Source organism: Scomber japonicus, chromosome 19 (genome assembly GCF_027409825.1).
Source record: "Scomber japonicus isolate fScoJap1 chromosome 19, fScoJap1.pri, whole genome shotgun sequence".
Lineage (NCBI taxonomy): Eukaryota > Metazoa > Chordata > Actinopteri > Scombriformes > Scombridae > Scomber > Scomber japonicus.
This window is the reverse complement of record NC_070596.1, coordinates 13,184,634-13,212,318: the sequence shown is the minus strand read 5'-3', so window position 1 is coordinate 13,212,318 and position 27,685 is coordinate 13,184,634. Positions and strand designations below refer to the sequence as shown.

The 27,685-nt window shown below is 40.1% G+C and overlaps 1 protein-coding gene across 1 annotated transcript; it reads right to left on the bottom strand.

Annotated features, from left to right (window-relative positions):
• Positions 1-4: 4 nt before the first annotated feature.
• atp2a2b (ATPase sarcoplasmic/endoplasmic reticulum Ca2+ transporting 2b) lies at positions 5-27,685 on the bottom strand. Its single transcript, XM_053339402.1, has 23 exons — positions 27,106-27,685; positions 26,622-26,639; positions 26,401-26,483; positions 23,622-23,726; positions 19,913-20,051; positions 13,160-13,240; positions 12,009-12,094; positions 11,388-11,543; positions 10,017-10,158; positions 9,554-9,720; positions 6,099-6,187; positions 5,783-5,885; positions 5,532-5,663; positions 5,255-5,374; positions 4,915-5,133; positions 4,586-4,709; positions 4,234-4,445; positions 3,780-4,000; positions 3,028-3,230; positions 2,831-2,916; positions 2,523-2,656; positions 1,992-2,109; positions 5-1,820 (listed from the first exon to the last, which is right to left on the bottom strand). The coding sequence occupies exons 1-23, from the start codon at positions 27,221-27,223 to the stop codon at positions 1,551-1,553; spliced, it is 3,126 nt and encodes a 1,041-aa protein (XP_053195377.1). The 5' UTR covers positions 27,224-27,685; the 3' UTR covers positions 5-1,550.

Here is a 27,685-nt window from a genome sequence, read left to right as displayed (position 1 = left end):
TCAATATGTCTGAAATGATTTATATTCAAGTATTACGTGCACATACAGAAAACACTGGATATGAATCATGTTAACCATCGGCCTCAGTTGTAATAAATAAAGACAGAAACACTTTGATTCAAAGGGTTCAAGAGTGTATTTTTTTCTTGAAGTAAAAAAAAAAACAATATTTTGGGTGTTTTATTTGCAATCCAAGTTCATTTTGGAGTACTTGCTGTATTAGTATTTTTTTGTAACGATTTTAATAACTGTCCTTTGAATCAAACGCTGTGGAGATGGTAATTAAAATACATCATCCCCGAACAGTTCTGTCTCTAAAGCAAAACAACAAATAAAGTTAATAAATGTCAACAATCAATACAAACAAAATAAATCCTTAAAAATGTTAGAGGGAGGGGGAGATTTTTGTTCTCGGTTTTCTGCACAAGCAAATAGGGGCACACCTCAGATGTTACGCTTTAGCAAGACTGTGGGAAGCCGTGAGGGAAAAGCATCTAGAGATGAGCAAAAAACTAAACGATCTTTCTTTATCATATTGAGGTAGCTGTGCTCTGCCCAGTGCAGAAAAACTGGCTTATTTCAAATCATAATAGTAAAAAAAAAAAAAAAAAAAAAAATTCCATGACGTTAATTTAAATTCTGACATGGGAAAGGGAGGGGGGGGCAATACATAATTAAATTAGAAATGAGAAACCACATACAGTTCATGCTTGGTCACAGGACATGCGGCTTTTTGATAATTTTTTTTCCCCTCCCCGTTTTGTTTAAAGCGGAGCATTCAAATGTTCACTCCCAAACCTTTCCCCCAGTCCTCGTCTGCCACACGGAGCTTCTCCTCTCTGAAAGAGTTCTGAGTTTATACTGAAGACACAATGGTAAACATTAGAAAGGCGGTATGTCTAAGCCACGCTGGTCAAACAATTTACAAAGCCATTTAAAAAAAAAAAAGTTGCATAAAATAGTGTTCAATCTCTGTACAGATCAATGGATTTCTGATATCTTAAGATTTTCCTGCCATGAATAGGGAAGCTAAACAAAACAATTTGCTTTTGTTACTGTAGTGACATAATACAACTGATATTTCCCAAATAATTAAAAAATAGAAACCTTAAAGGCAATATTGACATAACAAAAAAAAAATAATGGCAACAGTATATTTTCTTTCAAACCAGCAACAAAGTCCACAGCTATGGGAGTGATGGTCTTCTAACACTCGCATTTAAAGCCTCACCCGTTCACAAATCTGATCCCAACTCAAAACAGGTGACTTCTCAATGTTAACATTTGATAGTATTTGTTACGTTTCATGTGTTACAGTTGGTCCTTCTCGTACACACACACGCACACACACACACTCTCACACTCACAGTAGGCACACACAAGCACACACGCTAAATCTACAAACGCGCACACACGCTAGCTATGCACATGAAGGAAGGCAGAGAGGGAAGAGGGGAGAGGATGGGGGATGGAGGATGGGGAAGTGATGGTGGTGGTGGGGGGTGGGGGGAGGAATGCAAATTGGAAAGTCGAGGTTGTGCTCAAGTCAGTCAGGACCACATGTCGGCCATGTTAGTGTCGGAGCTGTAGATCCAGAGGAGCAAGGGGAGGGAAACAGCCACGAAGGGCCAGGAGATGCCCTCCATGCATGCAGACAGGGCACAGCCTTTGGAGTTGGCAGGCTTCTCCAGGTCTTTACCCGGCTCCAGGTAGTTCCTGGCAGCAAACTTGAGAATCTCATCCAGCAGGATGACGGGAAGAGAGATCTTTAGCACCATCAGCCACTGTGTCAGATTGAGAGGGGTGATCTGAAAGATGATCTGTGAGAAAGGCAAAAGATAGAAGTCACGTTATATGGTGCACAGTCTAGTACTGAAATCAGGCTGAATCTCCTATTCAGCTTCATGTTCATGTCACAATGACCCTCTTTTTATCCTGCATGTCCCAACCCCACGGTATCGCTGCAGGGAACTAAACGGCATATTTCTTACCGGAAGAGGTTCCACGTAGAGGATGAGGAAGTGAAGGGACATGGAGAGGCAGATGGCTCCCAGCAGCCATACATTCTCCCAGGGAGGCATACGCAGCAGGGACTGGTTCTCTGACACACTGAGCAACAAGGACAAGTGGACGTGTTTATTAAAATCTCACATATTTAAATATGTTAGATACTTGCTTAGATACATTTTAACATGAGTTCATGACTCATTACATTTTACAGAAAAACACAGGGTTTGCGTGTGAAAGCGCTAGTGGAGATATATTAAGGGCCACACATACAATAAATAACAGCAGGAAATGTAAAGATCTGGAGTTGGTCGCAGCCAATGTACACAGCATTTGGCTGCCAGTGTCCGCTGGCTCACACGCAGCTCTTTTCCCTCCTTTATCTTTATGCATCAGCTGTATTTTCGCCTGAGCCGCTTGTGTCTCTGAAGCATGAAATTCACTTGTAAATGTGTATAAATGCCTTGTATTTATTGGCAATTATTTGCACAGCTGTGAGGACGCCACCAACTAACCTGTTCAGGGCATTGCACATCTCAATGGTGACCAGCACCGACAGGGCCATGGTCATGGGGTAAGGAGACTCAAAGATCCTACAGTCCATACCCTCGAAGTCTGGATTCTCTGGACCACACTGCAGGAAGTGGCTCTGTAGGGAGTGGTAAAAAAAACAAAAACAACAATTATTGTACAGAATGGATATTATAATGTTGCATTTTTGTGTGTAGTAAAAATATGATTCAGTCATATACTATTTGGAAAAAAGCCTGAAAGTTTGTGCACTAAATGAACATGATAGTAGTCATCTGCCTGTTGTTCATACCAGCTGGTAAAAGGTGATCCTTGGACCATCTTCAGCAGCAACAAACCACCAGGCAGCAGCACCAACAGTGGCAGCACCCACATAACCTGGTGACACAAGTAAAAAAATAAATAAAAAAAATAGTGTCACAAACGGCACACAACACGTTGTGAACACACAACTCCCTCAACAATCAAATACACTATTTCCTCTCTTACATCCAATGGCTAGGTATCTGAAGAAGAGCCATCCAGAGATGAGGGGCTCGCGAGCGTTGCGTGGAGGCTTGTTCATGATGTCCAAGTCTGGAGGGTTGAAGCCTAAAGCGGTGGCGGGCAAACCGTCGGTCACCAGGTTGACCCAGAGCAGCTGAACAGGGATGAGAGCTTCAGGGAACCCCAGAGCTGCAGTCAGGAAGATGCTGCACACAAAAGGAGCATGGAAATCAAATAGTGTTTATGTAAGTTGTCATGGAGAATTTGTTTGTCAGTGGTTAACCTCAGCAGTAGAGAAAAGTGTACAGGAGTCCAAGACTTCTTACACTGAAAATGTTTATTGAAGCTTGGCCAAGTAGAATCCAAGTATTATCAATTCCCCCCTCTGATGCATGATGACACCACGATTCTGAGGAAACTGTCCTCCATGGAGAGTCTTTAAGCCTTCACAGATAGTACTACGAATACTCTATTCCCAAAAATGGTCATACTCAATGCATCTACAGTAATGGAATTAGCCTACTGGTTGATTATTCCACAAACAAGGAAACAATTACCCATCTGTGGGGTTAGGGAGTCAGACAGTTAAAATGACCCAAAACACCACAGACAGTTGCTCTCACTGTCTTAAGGAGAGAGACAGTATGTCTCTCTGCCAAGATGAAAGTGTGGTTTTAACTGTGACATCAAGGTCCAGATCTTTAGGGTCAACTAAAGATGGAAAATTCTCTAACATGAGCACATTTAAAACTTACCAGACAACTTCGCCCACATTAGAGGAGATGAGGTATCTGATGAACTGTTTCATATTGTTATAAATAGCTCTGCCTTCCTCTACGGCAGCTACAATAGTGGAAAAGTTGTCATCAGCTAGCACCATCTCAGAGGCCGTCTTTGCCACAGCTGTGCCTGAGCCCATGGCGATACCAATCTCAGCCTTCTTTAGAGCGGGAGCATCGTTTACTCCGTCACCAGTCTGGGGGGAAGGGTGAAAACCAGGGCAGGAAATTAGAAATAATATCAAAATTCATTATGACTTTCAGTGATTTAAAATGTATGATAAAGTTTCCACTTGGAAATAATCCAATCTTATCGGCTATCATTTCTTTTAACAAAAAAGCTAATTAACAACTGGAAAGTGTGACAATGACACATGATACTAACAGGCCCTGAAAACAACTTGATATTAAAAAGGGCTTTTCTTCTTACCATAGCTGTAATCTCATCATAGGACTGCAGAAATTCCACAATCTTGGATTTATGGGAAGGCTCGACACGAGCAAAGCAGCGGGCCTTGATCACAGCATCTCTTTGTACAGCAGGTGACAGATCATCAAACTCTCGGCCAGTGTAAGCCATGCTGGACACATCATCGTCCTCTCCAAAAATACCAATACGTCTGCAGATCGCCACAGCGGTCCCTATAATACAAATGAGAGCACGTTATTAACTTTTCAAAGCTTCCAGAAATTAAATTCTGAACTATATTTGACCTTGTGTGTGTAGTGATAGAATGTTATTAGATCGATTTGTGCCAGTCCAGTTTACTCTCTTTACGTACCCTTGTTGTCGCCGGTGATCATAATTACTCGGATGCCTGCAAGTCGGCAGAGCCTGATAGAAGCTGCCACCTCTGCCCTGGGGGGATCCAGCATGCCCACGCAGCCGACGAATGTCAGATCAGTCTACATGATAAAAAAGAAAGTAGATGCAGTATTATGATTCTTGTTCTCATGTATAACTGTAAAATGTCATGTGAAACACTGACTAACAAAAATAACAAAATCATGCCAGATTAAGGAACCTGGAAAACAAAAATCTAGGAGAATAAAGCTTTAGGGGAATCCAGATACTACACCAATAACTATATCAATCCCACCCAGCTCTCACCTCATACTCAATAAAGCGGGTGGAGTCCTCCAACACCAGGTCGTCCTTGTTCATGGGGTTGTCTCGGGTGGCCAGGGCCAGACAACGCAGGGTGTCCCTGCCAGTTCCGTACTCCCGGATCACGGACATGACTTTTTCCTTGATGCCAGGGGTCAAGGGCACCTTGTTACTGCCAACACGAATGTGCGTGCACCTGTCAATCACTCCCTCGGGGGCACCCTGAAGCAAGCACAGACAAGACAGTTGAAATGCAGGTTTGATCAGAGTAGCAGGATAAAACCAAACTTAGGAAAAAAACTGGTCAACAAGGCAGCAATAGTGTTCTATGTTAATGCCTTACCTTTACAAACATCTTGCCGACAGAAGAGCGGGCTTTGTTAGGGGTACAGTACACAGACATGGACTTCCTGTCTCTGGAGAATTCCAAGGTAAACTCTTTCTTCATCAGCTGCTTGATCACCTAAAGATATGATAAAACACAACTGCAATGAGCACTTTCTTCTCTAAAACAGTTGTATTAGTCTTTCTGCATTTAGTTTTTATCCCATTCAAATAAAGTGCATAAAATCCTGTTTGTATTGAAAGGAATTGTCTTTGAGGAAGTGAAAGTTACGTACAGAATTGCAGGCGTTGGCCCTCTCGATCTTGGACAGGCCTTTAACATCTGTATCAAACACGTTCATCTTCTCCACCAGGCATGTGAGAGCCGTCTCTGTGGCCTCTCCCACCTTCTCATACACACCTTTAGTCTGGACAAAAAAAAAAAAAAAAAAAAAAACACAAAGAGAAAATGAAATACACACATAAACGCAAATTGGTGCTGAGGGGTTATGTGCCAGTTAACATGCAAACAAGATTCACTTCCAACCTCGTTATAGTCCAATGAGGAATCATTACAGAGAGCGCAGATAGAGGCCAGCTCCACCAAGGCGTCATACTGGGAACATTTGACTCCTTTGCCATCATGGAACCTAAAGAAAACACAGAGGCAGACAGGAAACAATTAGCGAGCCAAGGGTGCAGAAGCCATTACAAACAGGGCGTCAACATGTCAAAAAAACCACCTAGCACTAAAGATACATGTTCACATTAGCTTAGAGGGATTTCTTTCCAAGTGGTATGAAACTTCATTTTGTTCATTTTAGATTTGTTTTTTTCATTTTACACACACACTGAATACTCACACTTCTCCATCTGGAGCATACGTAGAGCCAGTAACAGTGAATTCCTTCAAGGAACAATGATCCCCTTCTGCTTGGTCAATGATAAACATCTAGAAAACACAAACACCATAGAGACAAATTATTATCCCTTCACAGTCATAGGCCACATCTATCGGGAGCAACAATGAATATAATGAAGCTAGAAGCTAACTAAGACATCCAGCAGGTGGCAGCAGCACACCAACATCTGCAGGAAATCAACCTTCATGTGATGAGTCTACTTGAACATAGAACAGCACACAATGTTGAAATGCTGAGCCAAAGCAGACAATGAGCACTCCGGTGGGAAGAGTCCATAAATGTCATCTTACAGCAAGGCAGACGCAGAATTCCTGTGTGTGCCGTCACACAACATGAATACACTCTGGATAAGGAGGAAACTGTTTGACCTTGTGTATCCAAACCTTTGGGTAACGAGACAGCTTATGGTGTATGGTTTATTCGCCATCAATTTGTTTTGTAAACTGGAAGTACAGTAGCAGGAATTTGCTCATTTAGCACAAAAAAACATCCATATTAAATTTTATTCCCCCCAAAGATAAGAGGCAAGTTTTACAAGACAGAGAGAGAGAAATCCACCACAAGGACCAAATCAGAACAAAAGCGAATACATTTGCCCAAATTTGAGAGTGGTAGGAAAGAGATGAACAAGGGATGAAAATAGAAATGTCTGAATAAAATGATGAGCCGGCATTATGGTTGCAGTACCCTCAGGCACCAGTCAGGCTACAAAAAGCAGTGATGTCAATGGCGGTGCTACCCAAAAACCCAAGGAGCTGAATAAAAACATTAAGTCACTGAGGGGCAACTAATTTTAGTACTGCCCTATTTGGACAGGGGTAGCCTGGATGTTGCAGATGCATCACGCAAAAGTTTCCCTGACAGTGACTATCAAACAGCTGCTAATGGCATCCTGTGGGATCCCGTGAGGCTTTTCAAACAAGTTCAACACAATTTTCACTTTCAAATTGTGCAGGATGAGCGAGAGAACAAAAAAAAAAGAGAAAGACACTAGGAAGGAGACAGAATCTCTCAAGACAAGGTCAGTTATGCAACTCTACTGCTGGTTCTGCTGCAAGTGACTAACTACTGCATACTGATCAGCAAGCTGCCGGAACAAGAGGGGGGAGGAGAGTGGAATGAGGAGGGGAAGAAAGAGGGAGGGAAACAGAAGAGCAGCAAGATAAAGTGCAGAGGATAAAGCAGTGAGAAAGATGGAGGGAGAAATTATTACACAGATGTAAAAGTAGAAATACTGCCTTCTGGTTGTAAGCCTAAATAGTCAAGTTGCAGTTTATATTGATGTTTGTGCAGACTTAAGTAATATTTATAGTCAAGATTTTGAAAGAATTTAATTTAACTTCAAGGTGAGCACCCAAAATGAGTGTAATCAATTCAGTATCTTACCAAATGTGAAATATGGTCACAATCTCCCCTTCTGTTCATCAGTTACGGTGTTGAAGAATGGCCAGAAGGGGTTTTTTTTTTTGGCAGAACATGATCTTACAGTAAAGTTGACCTTTTAGATTTAAAATGTAATCACTTCATTTTATCATATTAAACATTTGTGTGAAGGCTACATATTAGCGTTTGAATTATTGAATTATCTTTGACCACCAAAATCTAATCAGTTCATTGTTAAGTCCAAATTTGAAGGAATTCCCTCAAAGGAGATTCACAAGAATGAAACGGACAGATTCGGACACAACTCAAAAACATAATGCCTCTGGTCATGGTATCAAAGAAGAGACTGATGAGAACAAAAGGAGCTGAGAGATCATGCATACTTTGTTAAACTAAAATAGACTGTAAATAGATAATAGTTTAAATAGCCTAAAGCTAAAATAAACACACAAAATGAATCTTATTTAATCGCAGTCTGTGTACTATTAAATCCTTCATTATCTGTTATTAGACACTCAATGTCAGCAGAGCTCCGTGCTCAATAAATCCCTGCTGTCAGCCTTGAAAAGTTTACACTTGAGAGGTTCTCAGAGGTCAGGAAAGTAGGGAGCCCAAGCTCTTTCCATGTATGGCAACTGTTTTTTTTTATTGTATTTATTTTTGTACTTTTCTCCCATTTGTCTTCTCGTTTGAAATTACCAGCTCCAAATACAGTGCAGCCCTCATCCGTGCTCACTGCTCCGTTTCCCTGGAGAGGATGTAGACAGCTATACACAGCATTCGTGACAAGTTGTGTCGACACTAAGGGTATGCAATACTCAGATTCACATCATCACTTGAATAGTTTTAGTTCATCAGAGTTTTTGGGACTTGAAAAATGAGTTTAGGACCCTGCTTCAGCTCCACAGGTTCGTTTGGGTACATTGATTCTGTTTAAATATTATGGTGTGCTACTTAAATAGTTCCCCAAAACAACTTCACTCACTTTAGACACCCCATTTGCAATTAACTGTAAATCAATGAACTCTTCCAGTGGGACACACCGAGCACATCCTGGGTTCATTTATCACACTTTGCTGGCAGGGATTTTACATAGTATTCTGCAAAATGGACTAATTATCAGCAGCCCAGTAGTCTGAGGTCTTCTTAACACTGCTTACACATGTAAAGAAGGCCAGCATAATGGATGCATGAAGGGTAATGACATGCACTTTACATGTAGAATTCCCAAGCATAGGTCAATAAGTTTTTGCCTGACACATAATTTCTTTAATGATTATTGTTTGTATAATTAATACTTAGGACTGTGAGGTGAGAGAGCTTACTAAGTATAAACTATCTCTTTCCGTCTACTCTACAAACTGCATGCTAACATTTATGCTGGTTACTACAACGCCATTGTGAATGTTGTTCAATAAGCCAACGAGGCCAGTTTCATTTGAGCCAACTCAGACATGCCTGTTGAAGGTTAACGAGCTGATTAAAAATCACTTCTCTGAAAATCAACAAGGTAAATATGTGAAATAATGGGGTAAATATAGGATAATGTATTCACGGTGAATTGACTCATGCTGTTAAATTAGATCTATGTTTTGAAAATCTTAACAGCATAGTGCAATACAATTGTTTTAATAGAAAGCGGACCAGTCTCACAGCTCTTTGTGGTTCAAACATCAATTACGTTTGGACTAAAATGACATTGATGAAGTAATGAAAAAAAAGTAAATAATTGTTTACATGATGAATTATTGTTTTGTCTGTTTTGTGGAAAGGTGTATATTACCTTCATTTTAAGCTTTGAGTCTTCTCTGCTTCACAGCTTTGAACTGCAGATGTCTATTACTGTTATTCCATGCAAAGCCGGCATAAGCGATTACTATACATCTCTATGAGGTTGTGTGTGTCAATATAAGATTTATGAATAAATGATGAAATGAAATCCACAATCTCCCTTTCAGGTAATTATTAAAAAGAGCTTAATGTTTTCCCCTCTCTCTCTCTGCTGCTCTTACCCTGCACACAGACATCTGATTGGTGGTCAACGTGCCGGTCTTGTCGGAGCAGATGACAGATGTACAGCCGAGGGTCTCCACAGAGGGTAAACTGCGGACAATGGCATTCTTCTTGGCCATGCGCCTTGTTCCCAAAGCCAGGCAAGTAGTGATGACAGCAGGCAGACCTGGAGGGAAACAGCAACAGAAGCACAGAGGGGCAAAAAAAAAGAGGATTAAGACATGTAGGAGAGGTGATAAACGGTTACAGAAAGGAAAGGAGACATTTCTATTTATAGTCTTTTACTCAAGTGATGAAAATATTATCCTTTGTCCCTTTATCACTAAAATACTGAAAAACTGCTCATAATATATAATATATTTTTCAACCAACAGTTCCAGCAGTCTGAATAATATCTCAGCAAGGGAGCCTCAGAGGAATTAACATGTCGCATGGCTGCATTTGTTTAACTCTTTGGCTCACCTTCTGGGATAGCAGCAACTGCCAGAGCCACAGCGATCTTGAAGTAGTAGACAGCTCCACGGATCCAGGAGCCTCCATGGACAGGATCATTGAAATGTCCGATATTGATGATCCACACGGCAATGCAGATCAGAGTAATAACCTTCAATTATACAATATTAGTGTTAAATTTAAAGAACGTGTAAAGTGAATTCAGACATTTTCTTCTAAACACATTAAATAGGTCATAAATGTATTTCTAAAAAAAGGTGTAAAAAGCATTTCAACCATTTAGATTTGAATTGTGGAGCTAGGCTTCACAAACTGTGTTTCAAGATTTCTGTGTTCAGGATTTAGTGGGCGGGTCTGAAAATCACCACTGCGTGACCTGCCCCTGCTGCTGTAGAGGTATAAATACATTCAGAGCACACTACTACTAGTACCACTACTACAGTCTACAGGTAGCCAGTTAGCTGAATTAGCCGCCGAGCTAGCTGCTGAGTTAGCAGCAGAAAGCTCTCAAACGTAGTGTCCACGGCTGTGTTCGAAACCGCATACTACATACTACATACTACATACTTCTATACTACACACTGCACACTAAACGACCAGATAGTAAGCAGACGGTTTACACTGTAGTAAACTACACGATAACCCACAATGCATTTCGTCCCTACCCAAGCTGAAATCATCAGGCTGACGCCGATTTCATTTTAGCTCTAACTCTGTAAATATACCACTTTATCCACATTTCTAACCTTTTCAGGTGAGACCACCGAGGTGGTGATCTGTGACGTTTGTATTTTGGGGTTTTACGTTACGTTGCATCTTGGGTAATGTGAGTGTGAGTAGTCAGCTCTTGATGCATACTCCGCATTTCTGGTGAATCTAGTAAACCATCCGGGAACTTCTCACACACTCTAAATCTCATATTACGCCATTGAAACACACTACATACTTCAAATGACGTCAGAGTTAGTATGAGTAGTAGGAAAGTATGCGGTTTCGAACAGACCCCATGTTTCGGGTAGAGGTGGTAACTTTGATTGACAGGTGACACTTGGTAGGGGCGGGGTTTCAGCGAACTCGACGGACACGCCCACAGCATTTGGGAGCAGACAAAGAGTCTGCTTTTTACACAACTTTGAAGCCTAATTTCATATATTTGGCGATTTTTTTAATCATTCACATTTGGCAGGGTGGTTAACAACATACGTTTCTGTGGTATGTCAAACTCAGAACACATATTTATTCTTAGTTTACACAGACTTTGAAGATCATATCAGTCAATCAATTATGTCTGTAACCAGCACTGTAGATTTTGATAACATAGCGCCTGTTTTACTGACATCTTATAATTAAGTTAAAAGGCAAAAAACAATGAGACAGCACCTTAGATAGTTGCTGTCCAAACTCATCCAGTTTTTGCTGCAGTGGTGTTCGCTCCTGTTCTGTTGCTGCCATCTCATCTCTGATCTTGCCAATCTCCGTGTTGCCACCTGTAGCCACCACCACACCAACAGCCTTACCTGCTGCAATGTTGGTGCCCTGAGGAGAAGCGGAGAAAAGTAAACATCAGAAAACCAAACAAATTATGCATTAGGCTTCTGGTAAAAGGGGAGAAAAAAACTGGTTTGACGACTATTTTGAGTTGCGTGTCATCCCAGCAACAGACACAGAAGATTCAAGAGTCAACATGCAGAAATAATCCACTTTTAGAAACCATTAAGGCTACCGTGGCAATGTTACGTCAACACTTATTGTATATGAATGTGCACATAATGTAAATCCTTTCAGGTAGTTACATTTACAAACTGCTGAGCATTCTTGAGCTGTTCAGGCACTGTTATTGTAAAATTTCCAAATGCACTGTCACTCTAAAATAGAAAAAGAGGGATGATACCTTTTCTAGGTATAGTCAGATACACAGAGAAGATGAAAAGGGGTGAGGATATTTTTTTTAAATTGTAAAGTAACACCGAGCAGCCTAAAATGGTCTTGTGAGTCACTCACAGAGAAGAGCATGTTTTTCTTGTCCTGGTTGACAGCACGTGGGTCAGGCACCGGGTCTGTGTGTTTGATCACAGATACAGACTCTCCTGTAGAAGAATAAACAAACAAAAAAAACATGAGTGAGGGAAGAATTGGTAGAGTTTCTACACAGCAGAGCAAAAGCAGTTGTTTAGTGAAATCAAGCCAATCTTATTTGTCTAGTTCAACATCACAAATGTGCCTCAGTGGGCTTTACAATCTGTACACCAACACAAGGGTAATGCTGTACAAAATGTCTAAGGACATCCTCTGTCTTTAGACCCTCGATTCAAATAAGGACAAACTCTCAAAAACTTAAAAGGGTTGGCTTTACCAGCTGATGCTTGGTTGACACTTTGGGCAGATGTGTGGAAAAGGCTTTGCAGCTGACTGAGCCAGCCTGACAATTACCAAATGCTGCGCCGCCGCCGCCACTGCCTTTCAAACCCCACATCTGATGGTGGGGTTGCACTGTGTGTGTGTGTGTGTGTCTGAGTGTGTAATCAACTGTGCAAGGTCTGTGCTGTTCTGATATAGTAAGGCAGTGAGCATTTGACAAGCGGTATGGCCATGAATGGGGAAGAGGAGAGGGGAGAAAAATAGCTGAAACACTAAAATATCCCATGGAATTTGCTACCAATTAAGGCAGTTGTGCAAGACAAGAGATTCAAGGCCTTGAATAAACCTCCTCTCTCCTGCATTATCTATCCTCCAATATTCTCCCCTCCTTATCTTTTCCATAGCTATATCTCAGTGTCCAATAATCCATCCACTGCCCCAACCATTTACCTTCCCTTTCATCCTCATCATGCTTCTTTTTGTTTTGTATTAATTGTGCAGCCATGACTGCGGGGTGTAATGAGGACATGTGCGTCAAAGGGAGGCTGAAATTACTTATTCTGCTGTGCCTCGGCTGGAAAAGGGTCTCGAGTCTGTTGCAGTGGAAGGCGAAGAACTGATGCACAAGTAATGCCTGTTTATATATTATGTGTCAGCTAGACAGGAAAACTTGTATTATTTAAAAATACAAAATGTACAACTATGTAATGAATGAGGATGCAGAGAGGCAGAAACATGAATCAATACAAGCTCACACAGATAAAACGCTCCAGATAAATTATGAATAGTTTTACCTGTAAGAATTGATTGGTCTACCCTCAGCGTGGTCGACTTGATCGAGGTCAGCCTGATGTCCGCAGGCACTTTATCTCCAACTGTGGATAGAAACAAAGTAGATACTTGAGCACCCTGTCACAGTGGATGGACAGCTTGTATAACTGGATTAAGGATAAAACATGTACAAACACTCTGACAAGTGATAAAAGCAAAGGAGTGGAGCTCAGATTGGATAAGACTAAATTCAGCCATTCAATAAACAAACAAAAATAACCCCCCACACACACACTCGAGTCTCGGAAACACAATCATCTGCCATGTTATCCCATCCCATTCTCCTCGGGAGAAGTAAAATAATCAAACCCAAGTTATTTGTGTGCGAGAGGCTGCGGGAGAGTCATGCGTTCAAACATTATTAATGTTCCACTCGTCTCCCGCACAGGACGCAAATAGATCATTTCTCATTCTTTCCACTAACCCAAGCCTTTCAGCAATCCCCAGTAAAACAAATGTAAAATGTAAATAGACACCAAATTCCAAACAAGTGTTTCCTCTGCCTAAAGTGGATAAGTACAATTAAAGTCGCTGACGTTTATTAGCTTTGCTTAAAAAGGGAATCAAACAGTTGGACTCCTTTGTATGGTTTCACATGCATTTTGGCTTTGCAGTTTAAAGATGAACAATGTTAGACCTCGCACTACCATCAGATGCACTGCACATCAGCTTTCAAGTGCTGTTTTTCTTTGAGCTTTCCATTACAAAGAATTTCTAAGGGACTGGAAATACAAACACGCAATATATTATGTCTTAAAAAAGGTCAAATCCTTAATAAATTACTTTTTTTTTTTTTAAACCTGTTTTTAAAGTGTTAGGGTCAGCACATTTATTATCATGTTGTTACCATATTATACTATACTAGTCAAGTAATACAATGGGTCAGCTACAGGTCCCCATAGCTGCCAAAATGGATGGCTGACATTTTAATGAAATTCTGAAGTATAATGGAAAAATGCCACTGTTGTACCAAAGTGAAATATTACTTCCAAGCTTACAGTAAGACATCTCACAACTTAAAAAAAGAAAAAAGGGTGAAGGTAAAAGCAATATCAAGTTTTGACCCAGAGGCTCTTAAGAGATCCCTCTATGGACAGCAGAGTGGTGACACACATGTAAACTAACCCTTGGGCCTCTGCAGTGCCCTTCAGAGCACAGAGGAAGACAAGAGAGGGGGGAGGAGGAAGAAAATGGGAAGAGGGATTAGATGAGTCCTGCAAAACACACGTCCAAAAATGGGAAAACTATTTTGATCAGTTGCAAACATGTGCTGCTGGATTTGAGGGGGAAGGGGAATTATATAAAAAAAACAAAAAACTTGTGTTTTAAGCGAGGAGAACCCGCTCCACGTCATGTGGACTAAAATAGAAACAGTATGACGTGTCCTTGCGTACAGGCTCTTTCATTCATTCCCACCATTCTCATGGGTTTGTCACAGCTTTTAGCCATCAACACAGAGGCTTAAGTCAGGACATTCAACTCAAATAAATAGCTTATAAAAAGTAACACTGCACCTATCATTTCTAAAAACTCAATATTATTACTGTAACATGGTAATGTTGAGTTAATGTTGAGTGATGATGCTTCTAGACCGTACCAGCTCCACTACCAAATTTGGTCCTCTACTTGACTAGAGATGTCAAAACCACTTTATCATTACCTGCCTGCCTTCAAACTAGACCCCCCCCCCCCAACAGAGGAGAGATAACTCCCAAAAAAAAAAAGACACAAAGATGAGGAACTGCAGTCGTTTGAAATATTAAAGATACATACAAAAAGTCACTTTAAATAGCCCCCACTTAACAACTGGTGGTGTATACTGGGAATAAGGGCACAGCCAGTAGAATAACCCACTTTGACAAGCAATGAGAAAGAAGATTGATCTGTTCATTAAGGCTTTGAAAATTAAACCCTTAACAATAACAAGCATGTTGATCATCTTCACTTAAGTACATTACGTTCACCATGATGACAAACAAGGCAATTAGAAGTCTATAAAAGGACTTTTCATGCATTGGTCAACAAAGACTCCATAGATTAATATAAGATGCAATTATCAAAGCCTCTGAATTACTGTTACAGTGAATAAATGTTACTACATGTCACAATAAATACATTTATTTTTGCAATTATCTTCAGACATTTGCTGCAGTGGCCCAAACTTTGCAGCCGTTTCAACTTATGGGTTACATTATGTTTCCTTCCTTCTTACCGAATATGCTCTTTTTAGCTCTTATAATTGTCTGGGAACAAGTGGCCAGCCTCTGGGATAGGGACCTTTCCACCTCCCATGTGAACAAAGGGTTTTTATCGGAGTTATCTGCCTCCCTGGAGTGAGGCACAAATGTCAGGCAGCGTACACTAGAGTGATAACACACTCCCCGAGTCATTTTCATACTCATACTCAGAGTCGCTACTTTTGTCGCCCTCATCCTAACAATGTCCTGAATCCCTTCTGAAACCTCTGTCCTGTGTGACTGTATAAATCTCCACTCATGTGAGAATCTAAGGAAATGTGACCTGCAGGTAATGACAACATCAAAACATGGAGTATCACACTGCATTTAAAATGTTATATTTAAGTTATCGTACAAATGCTTTTACATAACACCCAGCTATACATCGCTGTGGGTCCAGTGAAACTTCAGAGGTCTTAAGGGGGTTGTATATTTTCTCCCCCAGTGACCGATACTTCCTGTCAAGTTAGCACGTAGGCTTACAGTCTTCAGGGACCTTCCACAAGTCCTCCAACCCTTGAAGGACTCTTCCACTCCTCTTATGAATAGAAAGATCGCAACAAACCTTTACAAAGCAACATGTGGCAGAGGGCACTCCATATGATTTCAGTGTGTTCCAATAAGGGATATACGTTTAAAAAGTGAAAGGCGGGGGGGGGGGGGGAGCACAGAACATAGACAAGTGGATTAGATAGGCAGCGGAGGACAGGCACAGACTAATAGCTTGAGGTGATGACAATAGACAGACTATCGTACACTCTTTAAACACAAGAGAGGAGAGAGTGGCCATCTGGAGCACAAATTATTTATCTAAATCAATCTGTACCCTTTCTAAACGTTACATCCTGTCTTGCCGTCATCCCCCACCTCCCCAGACATCCCAACATTAACGGTGAACACTTTCCTCAGATTGTGGTTAAGATAACACCAGAAGCCAGGAAGAACAGAGGTGATCACAAATATACATCCGAGATACATACAGCCAGCGAGCGTTACTCTGAGAGGACAAAAGAAAGCGGAAAAGGAAGGACGTGCTATCTATTCCTTATGCACAGGCTGTGCATTGCATGGTTCAAGGTCATCGCTTAGGCAACAGATTTAGCACCTCTTGCCCCAATAAGGAATTGCGACGTACAAGAATAGCAATGTGAAAGAAAGCAAAGAATCAAGCAAATGTTTCTTTCCTAAGTGGAGTGCTGGCAGTAAATAAAACCACTTGGGGTTTTAAATGAAATTCTGAATTACTCATGAGACCAAATAGTGTATGAATGGCTTGAATGGGGGACAGTGAGTCATTACGATGTGGGCGACATAAGCCAGAAACTGAAAGCCTGACTGAAGATATCCAGAAATGCTGTGAAACCTTTTTGACAGATGAAGTGAAGTGTCCTGTACACACTCTGCGTCCTGTGCTCATTTAACACAAAAACTACACCAACGGTGCTGCTGTAATGTATAAATACGTGAATTATAGCTACATTCAAAGTGAACAATAACTATGCACCAATGGCCACCATCTCATCTAAAAATATTCCCTCTGACAGGTGACTGCAGTTAGTGACTCCATGACTAACACAGATCAATGCCACCGTTGCCAAAAAGAGGCAGTTGTCACAAGACAAAAGCAAACTGTGTTCAATGATACTCTGTTCATACTGCAGCAAATAAACTGTTTACACAACACGGCCGATAAATTGAACTGTGACAAGTAAGCAAACACTGAGGGAAAAACAAGTTTCATAAGAAGGTCTACGCGAGCCTGGGAGACAGGAGCGTGGACGTCTTCTGGTTATTTGACACAGCAGTGTTTTGTTTTGTTGTAAGATCTGATTAAATGAAGAGGTTGGAATTACCTCCACTGTGTATATAAAGATGGGGGGGGGGCATATTATCAACACAGAGTAAGACACATAACTTCAGTAATTCACTCACACTAAGAACTTCCAACAATTGTAGTGATGGAGCATCCGAGTTTGTAACCAACGCAGCTAGGGATCTAAAATTCCTCAAAGGATATAAACCATATGCTTGGTCTGACCAGGGCTGGCATTACACTGATTTGTCATCAACCCACACACTGCTACTCGCCTGATGACTCTTAGGCTTCCCGACAACTTGTGTTTGTGAACATAACCACATGCGCACACAGCTTTTTGAAGAAATTAAACTAAGACAGGTCTTATAGAAAGTTTACTGTGGCTATACTCTACAACGTATCCCTGTGGACCAAATTGACCCTTGATTGCTTATGTGATGCTCAGAGGTCCATCTATTAGGGTTAGGACTATATTCATGCTAAAATCACATGGATGTAACTGTGTACGTAAAGCATGCACACCGGCTTGTTTGGTTCCCACTAAAACATTAAAGTTGGCAAGTTGAATAATATATGCAACTCTGAATAAGACAATAGCCGTGGCAACAAAAACTAGCTAAAACATGAAAAACTGAGCATCATCAGAAGCTGATGTTAGGAGCTTACAGTAAGGGGTTTGGTATTCTTCCTATTATGATTTCATTGATACTTCCAATACTTTTCAAACCCTGGTTCAAATTATTGCAATTTTGTTGGACCCAAAATATACTATTTTTTTTTTTTTTTAAAGATCCTTTAATTTGAGTAAATTTAGCCTGCCCAAAAAGTCTTTTTGGCAAAAAAGTCTTTTTGGCAAAAAAGATCTCACAGAAATGCATGATTTTACCAAGCACAAATGATCTTTTTTGGTTTGATTCATAAACAATCTGAAACATTCATAAGATACAGCATATCAGTCTTTGTCAGGAATAGAACAATTAAGAGTTATTTCCAGTGTATTTCCATCGTTTTCTCTGGTATTCAGCGCTTTACAGTTGTTATTACTTCAGTTGAAAGTGCTCACATTAGTTGATTCTGGGTCATTATGGATAACGACCACATCAATAATGCTGTAATGTTAAATCATGCTGATGTCAATGCCTTCATTGCAGGAGATTCATGCAGTCATTACATTTTGCTGTATCATCAGTATACTGTATTTTATGATGCTTAACTGTAAGTGCTCACTTCAGTTTGCTATATTGTAGATTTTGTACATTCACTCACAAACTGTAGATTTCAATTTTCCTGTTTTAATCTTTTTCAACACATCCTAATTTTAGACACTGTTTCACAAAACAGACATTTCCCTACCTGCAATACAAAGCATTTGTCTCCATAAGCCATGATGCAGTGCCAGGCAATTATGTAAGTGCTGATCATGGTTTTGACTGCACTGATGCTGCTGATCATTTTAGCTGACTCATGATAGACTGAAACAGTTAATTATACGAGTACAAGTTGAAGTAAAATGTTGCCACAGTGTGGTACAGTGTTGATGCTGGGAGGAACTGTGACACTTTCTTTTAGCTTCTGGGAAGATTATAAAACACAAAAAACACACTAAAGGAATCTTTTCAGTGACTCTCCGCCTCTGAACTTCTCTTGGGAAAACAATACATCTTCAAAAGGAGATGGTACATAATTAAGAGAGAGGACAAATGAAAGTAAGAAAACAGGAAACAGGCAAGAAGAAACATACAGGACAGAAAGAGATGAACTGAAATAGACTGATTACTACACAAACACAAAACAACAAAGAGAAAAGAGGAGTGATGAAAAAAAAGCAAAACCATATGTAGCCCTATCAAAGTCGAGGTTAGCCAAGAAAAGATGATGTTTCAGGAACAGATTGAACATCTTCTCTTGGATTGCATAACTGCTTTACTTACTCGCTACAATAATTTTGCTGGCGTCGTTGAGGGGGATGAACAGGATGAGGGATCAGCTGTGTGTGTGTGTGCGTGTTTGAAACTGTGTAAAATGTACATCAAAACAGTGCTGATGATGTTTATAGAATTGATGACGAATACTATCCGTGTTCTTACAGTCTCATCAATAGGGCCTGTCCCACTGAACAGGTAGCATTTATCATGATTGCTCCGGGCTGATTGAAATACTGAAGTCTTAACATCCTCAACTCCTACCCCCAAACTGTTTAACACATGTGGCATTGAATATATCTAGATGATGTACTACAACCATCCATCACATATATTGTATATTATAGATTTTTTTTAAAACACTGGTACAACACATATATGCTGCACATCCGTGACTAATGGAATGAAACCTTGCTCAATTAAACCCAGCCAAGTTTTATCAGCCAGACAGATACTGAGACAGACCAACCAAATAACACTGGCACTGTCCTCTGTTTGATAAGCACAGGAAGAGCAGACAGGATTAAAATTTAAATTTCTGGATGCCGTGAATTAGATACCGTGCTAAACGCTTTGGCAAAGTAGCTGATAGTCTTGACTCCTTTAAACATTTTGCATGGAAAGAAGTAGAAGATGGTAGAGAAACAAAGAGAATCTATCTATCTATTACGAGCTGGTGAGAACATTCTGAGTATCAGAATTGATCCAGTCTGAAGGTATACCTAATATTTCTCCTCTTACCTGCCACCTCCACAATGTCTCCTGGCATGATGTCCCTGGCCTTGATTCTCTGGACACTCTTTCTGTCCTGGCGGTACACCTTCCCCATCTCTGGCTCGTACTCCTTAAGTGCTTCGATGGCATTTTCGGCATTTCGCTCCTAAAAAGTAGAAATAGGAAAAAGTTAAAGATGAGAATCATCTGTATTGTTTAGTTTGTACATTTATGCATACAAGGACTCCAGTTAATGGTTCTCAATGTACTTATACAAATACAACACAAGAATCTGCAGAAAGACAAATAAGGACACATTTCATTGTAAACAGCATACTAAGAGTATTAAATAGTTTAAAAAGTGACAAGTTAATTTATATGCATAAAGTAGATGATGTACAGTATATACAGCCTGCCTAAATGTATTGCATATTTTGTAAAATTAGTAAATTCCTAACAAAACACAGGACCTGGATGAGATATTCTGTTAGGGTTAAAGCACATTTATTTAAAATAAACTGAGTGTGAATTATTACATTGAGTTCAAGGAATTGGCTTTATTGTCAATAAGCTAGGTGAAAAATGAAGAATACAAAAAAACAAGTGCACATCACCAGTGGCCCTTTGTCTTGGGTTTCAGATGTGAAAAAATACACTTTAAATATATGAACAGGTTACTTAGTAAGTACTGGTATAACTAACAGTGTATCTGATACAAATTACACCATTCTTGGATTTCTCAGACTTTTCCCTTCCTTTTTCCAGCTCATTTCCTTCCCTTTTTGTTCTCTTAGTGTTGACTTTCCCTCGTCTGACTGATTGCTCTCAGATTAGACAGTTTTAGCGGCAGCGAGCAGGCAGCAGTCAACAGGACATGGCAAGATGGGACACATAACCCTGGGACATCATGGTCTTTTGTATGGGGTAACAACAGGGACACACAGCCGTTAAAATGGCTGCCTGTAAAAGGTGAGGGTTTATAAGGTTAACACAAAACATCATTTGTTGTGAAAAGTACTCTGAGCTCAGAGCACAGTTAGAAAAACAGGTATAACCAACAGCAGAGAAAGCAGACCGCACAACGTCCTCCATTGCTACATCAATCATATGGCTCTGTTTGCATAAACAAAGACAAACAACCAGCCACTTAAGAACTCCACATTTGCTCTAGACTCAGCAGGCTAGGGATGGGTACTGATATTCGGTACCATAATGGCACAGGTGCTGACGTAAACAGTAGTAACCAGACCGAAGAGCAAAGTAGATTGAATCTTTAATTACCACCCTTAGCACTATTGCCGTGCCGGCGCTACACGTGACGTCAGTTTTTCACCCTGACTCCCACAAATGAGACACAATCTCCCAGAATCTGCAGCGAGCCAGTAAGAGTGCACGCTAGAGTGTGTCTGCACATGCTTGTGTTTGTGTGAGAGCAAAGCGTCCTGATAGCTCTGTGCTGCTGCTTATTAGACCAAACACATTTTTTGCATGTTCTCTGTGTTCTGTATTGCTGCTAGTTTTGATACACTGCTGTTTTTATTATGATTATAACAGTCTGTTGTGAATTTTATTTTATATTGGTTAATTTATTTCCTAGTCTTAGTTGTATTTATATTATGTAGGAATTTAAATTAATATTCTGTTGAACTTGCACTTCACAAAATGCCTTAAAAATAAAAAGGCACCGTTTTTGGACAAGGTATGTATGTTTTCCATTCTTTAAGCACCAGTTCGGGCACCATTTAAGCACCGGCACCGTTTCAAAAGTTCCGGTTTGGGTGCACAGGTGGTCGAGTGGTTAGAGTGCATGCCATATACGCAGCCGACCCCGGTTCAAATCCCGATCGGCGGTCCTTTGCTGCATGTCATACCCCCCTCTCTCTCCCATGTTTCCTGTCGGTCTACTGATAAATAAAGGCGTCTATGCCAACAAAAAAAAAAAAGTTCCGGTTTGGCAACAGTATCGGATAAAACCTAACATACCCAACCCGACAGCAGGCTGCCTTCAACAAGATTACTTTACAAGATAATCGAGTTGAGACCCACCCAACCTCTCAAGTACAGATGTCTGCTTTAACCAAGTACTGTGGCATGATTTACGATGATTACTATATTAGACATTTATCGTAAAAGACACTTGCATAAGTAGAAACACATGTGACCACATGTTAGAAAAATATGCGCCGTTCACACCTGCTTTTAATATGCATCTTGGGTAAGTTATTTCATCAAATTATGATTTACTTCTCCTGACTATAAACTCTACAGCAAACCCATACGGGGATATGTCAAAGCAACAAGAATTTAAAAAAAAAAAAAATCACAGGTATTACTCAATGCAAGGTAGTAGGGCTGGGCAATTAATCCAAAAATAATCGAAACCCACATTTAGAAACTCTAATCGACCTAATCTTGCTCATGTTAATTAATCGTGGTGTTCACCGTTGCCATGACAGTAAAGGTTGCATATCTTTAAGGAATTTGAAAACTTGTCTCCAGTGATCATTTTAACCCAAACCATGATCTTTCCATAGTTCTAATCAAGTAGACTAGACATTAACCACAGCGTCAAACCTTAAATCATCATTATTTTTACTCCCTAAAGATACTCATGTGCCAAAATACACACATACAAAGTAGGGATCAGGAAAATATCTGATCATTTGATTTACAGAGTTGACATGTTGCTTCCTGAGCTAGAAGATGAATGTAAACCACATATTATTACAAACACTTTACCACTTAAATCTGGCTTCACTTATACTGTGTAGCATCATCTAAAGATCCACATTACCCTTTTATAAAACCACACCAAATTAAGAAATGATCGCATCACTTCCAACAGAAACATCAAAGAATAGTTAAGATGTGTGGGTTTTTTTCTGTATTGTTTTTATATGTATTAATCTAACCCAGTCATCCACAGGGCAGGTGCAAGGAGTCAGTCCATCTATCTATCATAACAGACTCCAAGGTAACATGCTGTTTGTTGGTCCATTCTGAATTTGATTGGAGAGCGCGTCAGTGGAAAAAAAAAAGTAATTAGTTTTTCTCTGTGTACATCCATTCACTCTTGCAGTGTTTGCTTCCTGCCTATAATTAAGGTATATGTTGACAAATCAATACCGCCTCTCAAAGGACCTGACACTGTAAATCATGGGGGAAAGCCAGGACTCAAGACACGTATAAACACACAGGGACATAAAAATATCTCTTCAGCATGCACCATGTCAAATAACTGCATTTTATAATCAAATAACTGTCTTTCTTATCAACTGTTTCTATCTGTTGATCTGGTTGGTGGGCAGCTGCATATAATTACCCCTACAAGAATAAATAAAATCTTGAATTGAATTTGTTTTCTCTCTTCTCTAGAACTAAAGACTAAATGTTTTCGTGCTCACTCAGTGGGTAAAAACAAAGGGTTCCCTGGAAAAGGAGGTCAATGGATGAGGACCAGAATATAATCAAGTAAGGATTAAGTGGAGCAGACCAGGGCCCCAGACTGATTTAGAGAAGAGAAATGTAGGAGATTGGTGTGTTTTTGCCCTGAGGGTCCAATAGGATATGAACTGTATCCTTGACCTGAATGGGAAACGGTGAGGTTCAAACTTTCATAATAAAACTGAATTATGACTCCTTATTCCACAATTTGGATCACTACCAACACACATTTGATTACAACAACCATACAGTCTTTAATGTTGTAGCTTTTATGAAATTAATGCGTATTTACCTGCCAGACTCCAACAATAGCATTCGCTATGAGAATAAGCAGGATAACAAAAGGCTCCACAAAGGCTGTAACGGTCTCCTCTCCCTCCTCAAACCAGGCCAGCACCTACACACAAAACAAAAGACAAAAAAATCATTAATACACAGCAAATATCAATATTAAAGCATGAGGCACCCGAGGGAACATATTAAATGTGATAACATTAAATGCACCCCTCCCAACAAAGAAGATAAAATTAATACTGCTGCATGCTGGATAACCACACCATGGGTTGTTTACACACTGCTCTCCTCAGTAAGGTAAATGTTTACAGGCTTGACTTTGAAGTTGTGATGTTCAATTTCCATGGAAGCATACTAAGGCTACTGAATAAAATACATGTTTTCAGCTCAATAGGTCATAGATAATATCAGCTGGCCTACTACTTGAAGTCATCAACATGAAGGGAACAATCGCAAGGAATAAAGGTCAAGGCTATTTTCAGTTAATTGTGTATTTAGTAGTCTGGGACAAATAGTTATCCAAGTGTAGTTTGTCTCACATTATTTCCCAGAATTAAGTGACCTTTTATTCAAAATATATTACATAACTTTATATATTGATTAAATTTTCCCTGGCAACTGTGCATTCACTGGAAAATGCTATTCTGAAGGATTGTTTATTTTTTAGTAATTCTGTAGTTCACATAATGCAATGCAGAGTTGTTTAAATTATTAATTATTAATATATATATATATTGTTTTTATTGCACAGGATAGACATTGATAGCTTGCTAGTAGATGAAGTTGTGCCATTTAAAGAATCCAATAATCTTTTAATAATTAATAATAAAATCAAACCAGCTTCTGCCAGTATTGCAGAAACTGGGCCAAGTGTGTTAGAGAGTCATGTCAGAGAGATTGTGAGCGTAGTAACCACCTTCTCCTCTTTTATAATCTGTGCCAGGAGCGAAGTGTGTCAAATGAAACTCCCTATCTCCTACTCCAACCTATTTAAACGAGGCCAGTGAAACTTCTAATTCAATTCTAAGCATATATCACACAAAGTTGTTTATGTTGCATCTTTTAGTTCCTTACCCGACTTATTGCCAAGTCCAACAAATAATTGTACTTAACTTAGTTGTCAAAATGTTGTCATGCCGATATAAATATAAATGTGTCTGCATGTGCTTCAGTGAGAGTGCAGCACACTACAGCTGGTGATTTAAAAGCTTTGTAACCATAGCTGGCTGTCATCTCAATCCCGTGGTGACTGATGACATTTTCAGCCAGTGGGCCAACAGCCAATCCTGGAGTAGATACAGGGCCACAGGACAGTGAACCCAACACTGAGTACAACATAAAACTCCCCCGGGGCTTGTCACTCACTGTCATCACGATGACGACATGTATGCTGGACATCAATGTAGTGTTAAGACTCATTAAAGGAGTTGTAGTCATTGCCAGTATGTAATTGCACATTAACACTAGGGAATTCCAACATCAGAGAGACATATGCACTTCTCAGGTGTCTCACTCTTAAATTCAAAGTATGTCGTTCATGTCAACAACATGCCACACAATCAAACATGTTGCTCCATTAACATGTCAGCGCTTCATTTTAACGGAGGAATTCTTGACTATTGATGTGTTAACATGATCTCTAGGGAACATCACAGGCTCAAAGAAGCTGCAATGACTTATGATTTGCTTCAAGAGCAAACGCATGTAAGCGCCAATATATAATAACAACTTAAGGAAGAATCATGAGAAATGTTTGTCTGGGTTGTGTCAGACAGATTCTGGGCTCCTTTCTTCTCCACTTTGAAAAGCATTCTTGCTTAGCTGTGATCTGCACTGAATCAATCAAAAAGGACTATATACACATTGTAGTGTGACGGAGCTGCGCTGAGAAAAAACCCCCTCAGTATTCATCACTAAAAAGGCCAAAATAAAAGATAGTGGTAGAGACACAGGAAATGATCAAGTGGCAGATTGCCAAGTTTTACCATTTTATTTTACCCTCAAAATTAAATTAGAGCTGGGCAATATATCGATATTATATCAACACCATTTCATGAGACAAGATTTTGTCATCAGAATATATTGTCTTTTCCTGGTTTTAAAAGCTGCATTTGATGCAACTTTCTCACACTGTTCTAGTTCTTTTATTATTTATATTTACCCACTTAGTCATTATATCCATATTAATAGTGATTACTTAGTAAAAAGCTCATTTTGTAAATGTTTTCTGAAACACAAATAGTCATCTCTACAATATTATCACAATTTCATCAAAGATATTGTGATATTCAACTGTTGGGTCAAGAAGTTCTTAACAATCTAAAACTTTAAAAATGTAGGTATTCACCTAGTGTCTCTACCATGATATCTCAAGATACATGGAACCCTTTCCTGGGATTTTTACATCTTACATCTGTAAGTGTGACTGTGTCATCCACTCCTGTCTGTTTTTCTAATGCATTATTTCACATTGTCTGTTACCACTGTATAACATTCTGTTGGAAAATCCAAATAAAAAGAGTTGGAGAAAAAACTGTCGAGCCCTATGTTGAATAGCAGGCTCTAATCTGGCATTAATGTACTTTACTCAATTTTATCTTCGCAACCAGCTCAGACTTTTACTACTACTAATGTTGATAACAAAACAGTAAAAGGAGGCATGGCAGTGGGCTGTGCACATGTGAGATACAAGCTGTCGAATTTGTTTTACCAAGTCAGCCATATTTGGCACTAAACAATTTCACCTGTATAGTTGACAAAACACGTGTTATACTTACAAAAGATATGCAGGCAGCGAGCAAAAGGATCCTCACAAGCAAATCTTCAAACTGCTCAACCACCAGCTCCCACAGGGATTTACCTTGAAAACAAAAGATTTCATTCAAAAACAAATAAATACATACAAAGGCAAGCCAAGCTTTTCCTTTCCTTGCAAAATCAGATTTTAAACATCTAGAAGTGACTCTTTGCTTGCATTCATAAACAAAGATCTACTCACCCTCCTCAGCTGGCAATTCTGCAGATCCAAATCACACCAAATAAAGAGAAATGGACACGTCGTTAGTTTAGATCTTTTTATATACAATAATAAAATATTACATATATGGATGATGATGTAATGTTTCATTGAGCAACACAAGTGATGCCTCTTCCAGTATTTCAACATGCGGACCGTGACGTCAAACAGCCCACCTCTGTGTTAAAGCATGTCGCCCGTTACAAGCCGGTGTAATGTCGAAGTCTTCTCCATAAAACCCCAACCAGTCGTCTTCTGAGCGGCTAAACCTTAACCCAAGTTTACCGTAACACCCAACCAGCTAACCATAACCTAACTCCAACCGCGGATGTGGTGCCATGAGAAACCCAATTTTACCAGAAGGGGGGCAGACTTCGACATGACACCGGGAGTCACGGGCCATACATGGCACCAGAGAGAGTGCACTTCTTTTTTTGATAAAACTTGACGCTAACGGGCTCCTTACCGTTTGGTCCATATCGTTCCCGCTGCTTCTTCACTGCCTCTAAACTCAGACCCGTGCTTTCATTGACGTTAAAAAAGCTGTAAACTTCTTCAACCGTCTTCGTGTGTGCGTTATCCATGGTGACACGGCCACTTGAGGACACCGCTCGGTTTTGCCCTGCTGCTCCCAACCCTCAACCTGTCACAGGGTTCTGTCTTCCCTCCTTTTGGGTATTGGGATATAGATTTAAAAAATACTTGAAAACAGTTCAGCAGGACCCCAAAGTGTTGACTGTTACTGGGTAAATTAGCTTTAACATAGGACAGAGTGGACGAATCAGCGGCTCCTGAGCTAACGGACAGCTAACAAAGCTAACAGGCTAGTTGTGCTCCCCCTGCTCTGCTTGAACTCGCCGGCTGTGCTCCGCGTTCCCGAAAGATCTGCGAACGAATAATTCATATCAACATGGCAGTCTCAAGTAATGTTATAGATGTCCAGCTCTGCTTTTTATCCTGAATAAATCTGCCCAAACAGATAATTTAAACTCATTTGCCTGCTCTGCTTGTGTGTCGCGGAATCACCAGTCGAGTCTGTCCGCTGC